General features: G+C 39.8%; 1 protein-coding gene across 1 annotated transcript; it reads right to left on the bottom strand.

The window, feature by feature from the left end:
- Nucleotides 1-283: 283 nt before the first annotated feature.
- On the bottom strand, nucleotides 284-2,531 carry LOC146714965 (zinc finger BED domain-containing protein 4-like). Its single transcript, XM_085440629.1, has 3 exons — nucleotides 1,904-2,531; nucleotides 1,621-1,708; nucleotides 284-290 (listed from the first exon to the last, which is right to left on the bottom strand). The coding sequence occupies exons 1-3, from the start codon at nucleotides 2,529-2,531 to the stop codon at nucleotides 284-286; spliced, it is 723 nt and encodes a 240-aa protein (XP_085296755.1).
- Between the last annotated feature and the right edge of the window lie 3,867 nt (nucleotides 2,532-6,398).

Raw genomic sequence — 6,398 nt, 5'->3', positions numbered from 1 at the left:
TCCTTCAGTCATTCAGTCAGTCATCCAGCCAGCCAGCCATTTCCTACCTCTGTTCTGTTTGTTCACTCCATCGACAATAAACACCAACCTTCACCTACCTACCTGTGAGTCCAGCGTTTGGGTCCTCCTTCTCTCATCCACGACACAAATCCTGACAGATATGTATTTTCTATGACTAAATAATGTTCTATCGAACACATGGTAATAACAGCAGATGTGGCAATTTTGTAATTTGTTGTTTAAATTTGATATTATTTTAGGCAGTATATTTTCTTAGCCTTTGTCATACTCTGTTAACACAGCATTCTCAAAAACCGTACAGTAAATTTGGCTGTGGATCACAGGGTGCAGAGTGAAATATCTGCATCACCTCTTACAGTTTTCCTGTAATCTGAGCTCAAAGATGATATTAAAAGTACAGTAGAGTATATTGGGTAAATTTTATTGTTAATTTTCTCTGAATCATACAGTAATTTGGGCTGTGGATCACAGGGGGAAAAGTGGGGATACACCAAAACTGGGAGTGGATTGTGAAGTAAAATAGTGTCAGGATACAAAAGACTGCGTTTCTAAGCCAGTCGGCACCCATACCGTAATATGCGTAAGAGTAGTGCAACAACATTTTAGGTGCGGCTGGCGGTGCGGCTAGCTTGACTGTGACTTCGTAAGTGACGGCTCACTTGACCGCAGTTTGCATTTGATGCGGTACTTGGATTGTTTTGCCACGAGTTCCCGGCATGCAATGCGCGAAAGTCACGTGGTCTGTCAATCTCAATAGAGATTGACAGACCACGTACTTGATGATGTACTTGAACACCAGCGTACTTGATGATGTCACAGGTCTGGAGTTTTTACTGCCGTCCCCTCTTAATTTAACTGTGAGTATATGAAGCTTAACTTTAATCACAGCCAAACCGGTTTACTCAGGAACAAATAAAACACTGAAATAAACCAAACATTAACATTTAGAAGTGATCTAAGTGACTTATATATCATGTTTAACCTCAGTAGCGAAATCTCTATTAATAAAAATAGTGTACATTGAAGCCTTTCATCCAATTGGTTCATCCCAGCGCAAAGCGTCTTGAAGCTCTAGTAGGACATCTACTGGACATAAAAATATTAGTTGGCATGAATTTGAAGAGTGTGGCATTTTGCACACAGCCTGTAAATGTCAACAACAAAAGGAGTGTGTAAAACATGTATATTGTAGTGATGGCAGCATACTGTGTATATTTATACTGGCAGTATGGAAAATGATTATTTGGAAATGCTTAAAATGGAAATGATCATTTACTGTGAGGTGAGGTGTGGTTGGGGTATGGACAGTGGTTGTGCTTTTGTAACGTTGAGGTATGGACAGTGATTAGTGTTTAGGGGACACATCATTGGTTTTTATTTAAAAACAACAGTTTCTCCACTGTGGCAGGTCGTAGCCGATTTCTTTTTTTGGACAATATTTCCCCTGCTTTTGAAAACATTCGCTCACAGGGCACAGATGAGGCAGGGGTACACAGGTATGTCAGTGCTAACTTATATAAGTGAGGATAGACATATTTTTGTCTCTCCCAGTATTTAAGGGGGTCCTCCAGCCTTCCAATATTTGGCTCCATCATGTACCGTTGGACCTCAATATTCGCGTCTGCTGTCACATTTTGTGTCTGTGTCTGCCTGACACTTTCATCCAGGCGACGCCACAGGTTGTTACCTAAACAATAAGGAGAGTTTTATGTGATACTAACAATTCAATTTTCAATCCAATTTTATTTATATAGCGCCAAATCACAACAACAGTCGCCTCAAGGCGCTTTATATTGTACAGTAGATCGTACAATAATAGATACAGAGGACATCCCAACAATCAGTTTATATAAATGCAACTCAAATGCAATAACAATAGTACCGTGGGAAACAGCCTCAACAGTTTTTGACGTTGATGGCTGTGGTGGTGGTGCGGAGGAAGAGGAGGTGGTGGAGGCCCTCATTACGGAAGCACATTCTGCTTTCAGTCTTTTTTCTGCTTCGCTAGCTTTTGCAGGGCTGAGTAACCCGAGTTTTCTGAACCTTGGGTCCAGCAGTGTCGCAAGGAACATAATGCTCATGGTTTGTATTTTATCCAGCTTCTCTCTCAATAGCATCCTTAGCTTCTGAGCCAGAGAAGACCCAATGGATGGTGATTTTTCCATTTGTTCATTGAGGCAATGATCCAGCATAGTGAGCAAAGGTATGACCTTTGACCCAGACACCCTTTTTTCCTGAGAGAGCTCAGTGGTTGCATCGCTAAATGGTGCTAGGACAACCAGACACTCTGAAATTATACCAAATTCCTCGGATGAAACAGGTGGGATGTCTGTTGTGAGACTTGCCAAAGCACCCACTGGCTCCCTTTGCTCTAACAGTCTTTCCAGCATATTATAAGTGCTGTTCCAGCAGGTTTCCACTTCCTGTATTAGTTTGAGTTGAGACTTCCTTAGTTGTTCCTGCACCACTGAAAGCCTCTCCTTACAAAATACAATTAAAAAAGCATACATTAGATTGTCAAGGGAGCAGAACTACACACTTAAGTAGCATTAAAGAAACTGTAATTAAGGCATCTTACCTTTGCAGTGGTACTGCTCCTGAAATATCCCACGATCTTCCTGGACTTGGCTCAGATGGCAGAGAGCTCAGGGGTCTGGTCAAGGGCCTTCTTCACCACTAAATTCAGGGTGTGAGCTATGCATATGGTATGTTTGAGTCGTAGCTCCCTTGCACAAGTCTCCATATTGGCAGCCCCATCTGTTACTAGGCATGTGACTTTGTCAGTAATTGCCCATTCTGTCATGAGTGAGCCTTTCACTTGTGCAATATTTTCTGTAGTGTGTGCATTAGGAAAATATTGCACTCCTAAAACAACGGTGTTTAATGTGCTGGACTCATCAACAAAATGGCAGGTGACTGCAAGATAGGCCTCTGTGTTGATGGAGGTCCACATATCTGATGTCAGACTCACAGCTGCTGCCTTCTCAATGCTGGCCTTAGCTTTCTCCTTCATCTCCTGGTACCTGGCCTCCACCATGACTGTCAGGGCCTAAAGGAAAGAAAAAACATTTTGTTTGAAAGTACGGCGTGGCTGCACTGAGGCTTTGAACCTCAGTCCTGCCTGTTCACATTTTATCCTGCCTGTTCACTGCTTTTATAACCTTTAGTGGGGAGAACATAGCTAGGATTTAATGATTTAACAAATCTTTTAAATCCTTTGTTCTCCACAATGCTAAATGGCTGGGAGTCCTCAATCACCATGCTAAACAGGTCTTCATCTATTTGAGATTGTTCTCCTGAGGAAAGACAATAAAGACAAAGCACAAATATAAATATCACACACGTAACTTATTGCAGTTGTATGATATTGTTATATCATTTAGTAACATTACAGCATGCTATATTATCATTGCATTTGATGGCTCACCTGGTCTTGCTCCACAATCAGTGTTCCCCTTATTCTCATGCAAAGCTCTGTAGTGCCTAAGCATGGATGAGGTGTTGTTGTTATATCCCAGCTCCCTGGCACATAGGAAACACTTCACCTTGTACAAAAGTAAAGACAGCTTAACATAAAATGTATTGCACAATCAGTATTATGAAAATACATCTTCTGTAGAAATTTACATACCTTGTTGGGAGATATAAGATCAAAATGTTCCCACACAGGGAATGACTTAGCTGGCTCCATTCTCTCCTGACTTTCTCTCCTCAATCTCCTAAACCTCCAAACTGTCTCCAAACTCTCACTAACCGCAACTCTCCATCAAACACCTACATTTTGAATGAAGTCTGAGGGGTTTATATCGCTGTCATAGCTCCCGTAAAGTTCAAACCACTTCCTGAACCAGTCACGTGGTACAGCCGGGCAGCGAGGCTTCGGACATCATCATTTTCAGCTCCTTCCATAAATGAAGTAAGCCTCATTACGCGCATCGTGGAAACGCCCCCTCCATTACTCGACACAAGCTTTGAAACCTCGATACAGAACGTCACATCAATAGTGTACATACCTTAATAAAAACAAGCAGGTGAGATGTTAGAACGCTTTTATTTTTATTTTAGTGGACACTCAATACAATAGACAGCTACTGGGGATTGGGGTTTGTTTAACCTGAGTAGCAAAAAGACCGCGGGGGGGTTGGAAACGATGTGCCGGGAGTCCGCTGTTCTTGCCGGCTCTAATGATCCTCGACCTCGCTGTCTGCTATGGAGCTGGCGGGTCACAGACGTCTCCAAAAACGTCGGAGCACGTTTGGAAATATATGATATCTTGATAAATCGAGCAGATATTTGAAGTTTACAAAGCTACATTCTGGCTTGAAAATAACTTAAGTTTATTTTGTGACCCAGAAAGAGTAATATTCAAAAGTTTTTAGCCCCGCTTATCCACCATTGCTGCGTTTGAGTTTTGGACGAAATGCATTCTGGGATATGTAGCTGTACCAAGTCCACACAAGTCTCCACCGATGCATGCTCGATAAAATGGGCAGAGCGAGAACACATCTGGGACTTTTTCGCGTTCTCAGCTTGATGCAAACAGTACTTGATCTCCGACTGATGACGTATCACGAGAACACGAGAACGCAAGTACTCACAAGTACACATATTGAGACAGGGCCTCTATATTCTGAATATATGGTGGGTCAATTTAACTCTAATGCTTAGCCACATTCAGGCTAGGTCCTCAAGAAAAGGATTTTAAAAAAATATTAAATAAGCCACTATCTATAATTTATTGTCTGACTGACAAAATTTCCAAAGAAGAGGTGTGACCTATACATTCCCAAGGTGTTACTCTTTGGTGTTGCAACAGTTCATCACTGTTTTGTAGACTGCATTTGTTCTTAAAGAACTATGGTGAAAGAACTATGCTATTTGTATGATGCCCCTCTCCCTCGATCACATTTGCACTACAAGGCTTGTTCAACATTTTTCAAACCAAATTTTCTCTTAACCTGAAGGCGTGATGGAGAGGCATTTGCTGAAAATTCTGGTTTGACAAACTCACCTGCAAATATCAAATCTAATTACACTTTGCTTCTAAAATGTTTTCTCTCAAAAGCAGAATTTAAAAGAGGAACTGGAGATGATGAAAGTTCAACAAAAGATTCACAGTTTTTTTAGATGAGGAATTGTTGCTGTGTTTTATGAAGGTAATGCTAAAGCTGCAGCCAGCTTAATGACTCAATAAGTAAGCTGCGAGTTAAGTTGTTGTTATGATGGAGAAAATACATAAATAGCATGTTAAGCTGGACCAATATTCTTGAAATCTTGTTCTTGTTTCTTTGTTTGTTTATTCTTATTTTGAACTCTTCGGCAGAACTGTCATTTGAAAGTATGAGAAAGCATTTACATATGAATACATCGCCATTCCCCATTGTTGGGCATCTGCAGAAAGTGCATATTTAAAAACAACAGGAAAGACCTTGCTAAAATTATCAAATTGGAGCCTTGATGTAAAACACATAAGCAGCTATTTTCACTTTCATTTCAGTAATTCTGTTGGTGCTCAATGCCAGATTCCTTTGCATTTCTTTGAACTCTCAGAAACCGCCTTGCAAAGTCTCCTTGTCTTGGCTTAGAAAAAATGTATGAACAAAATGAAACAAATAAGATCAAAGTGTTTAAACAATAATTCAAAGCATTTTATCCTTTCTATGCAGTAAACAGAGAGGGGATATTAAATGAATAAAATCAGTGTGATCGAAAATGTATTATTGAGCCACTTTTAAAACAAATTGTTCTAACAAAGTAGTAAAAGCACTTTTAGAATGTCAATATAAAGTACTTCCTACTGATACATGTCATGTTTCAATTATGAGATATTATAATTTCATATTAAATCATTTTGATTTAATGAGTTTGCAATCACTTGGAAAAATATCAGGAAATTTAGCTGTGATTCTGAGTTACAGTATATCACTATAAAGTTGTCGTGTCGTGTGGTAAATAACTCGAGAGGCTCACACTCTGTAAAGATGTCCATTTACTTTGATCATACATCTCTTTCATTTCTTACAACTTCTTCTCACCATACTAGAATTCTGTATTTGGTCTGTCATTATATCTTTGAGTCACTCTTATGAAACATAAAGAAGGGAGAGGCAATGTTATATTAGGCCAAGAAACGTGGCTTGACAAACTTGTGAATCCTGTGATGTGACATTCTAGAGGTGCCACAACCTCATCAATCATTTCTCACTTACGTCATTAGCCCCAATTCTGCTGAAATATAAAAGGACGAAAGGTGTTTTGACAGGAACATAAGGTGAAAGATTTACCAAAGCAAAGAGGTGAACTGCACCATTTTAAAATAAAAAGAAATTGAAGACATCTACAGATAAAAAAACAGGAATTAAAACATTTCCATTTGA

This window comes from Copadichromis virginalis, linkage group LG3, assembly GCF_057382275.1.
Source record: "Copadichromis virginalis isolate Kocher_CV1m ecotype Utaka linkage group LG3, C_Virginalis_male_GT1.1, whole genome shotgun sequence".
Classification (NCBI taxonomy): Eukaryota; Metazoa; Chordata; class Actinopteri; order Cichliformes; family Cichlidae; genus Copadichromis; species Copadichromis virginalis.
This window is presented reverse-complemented; position numbering and strand designations above follow the sequence as displayed.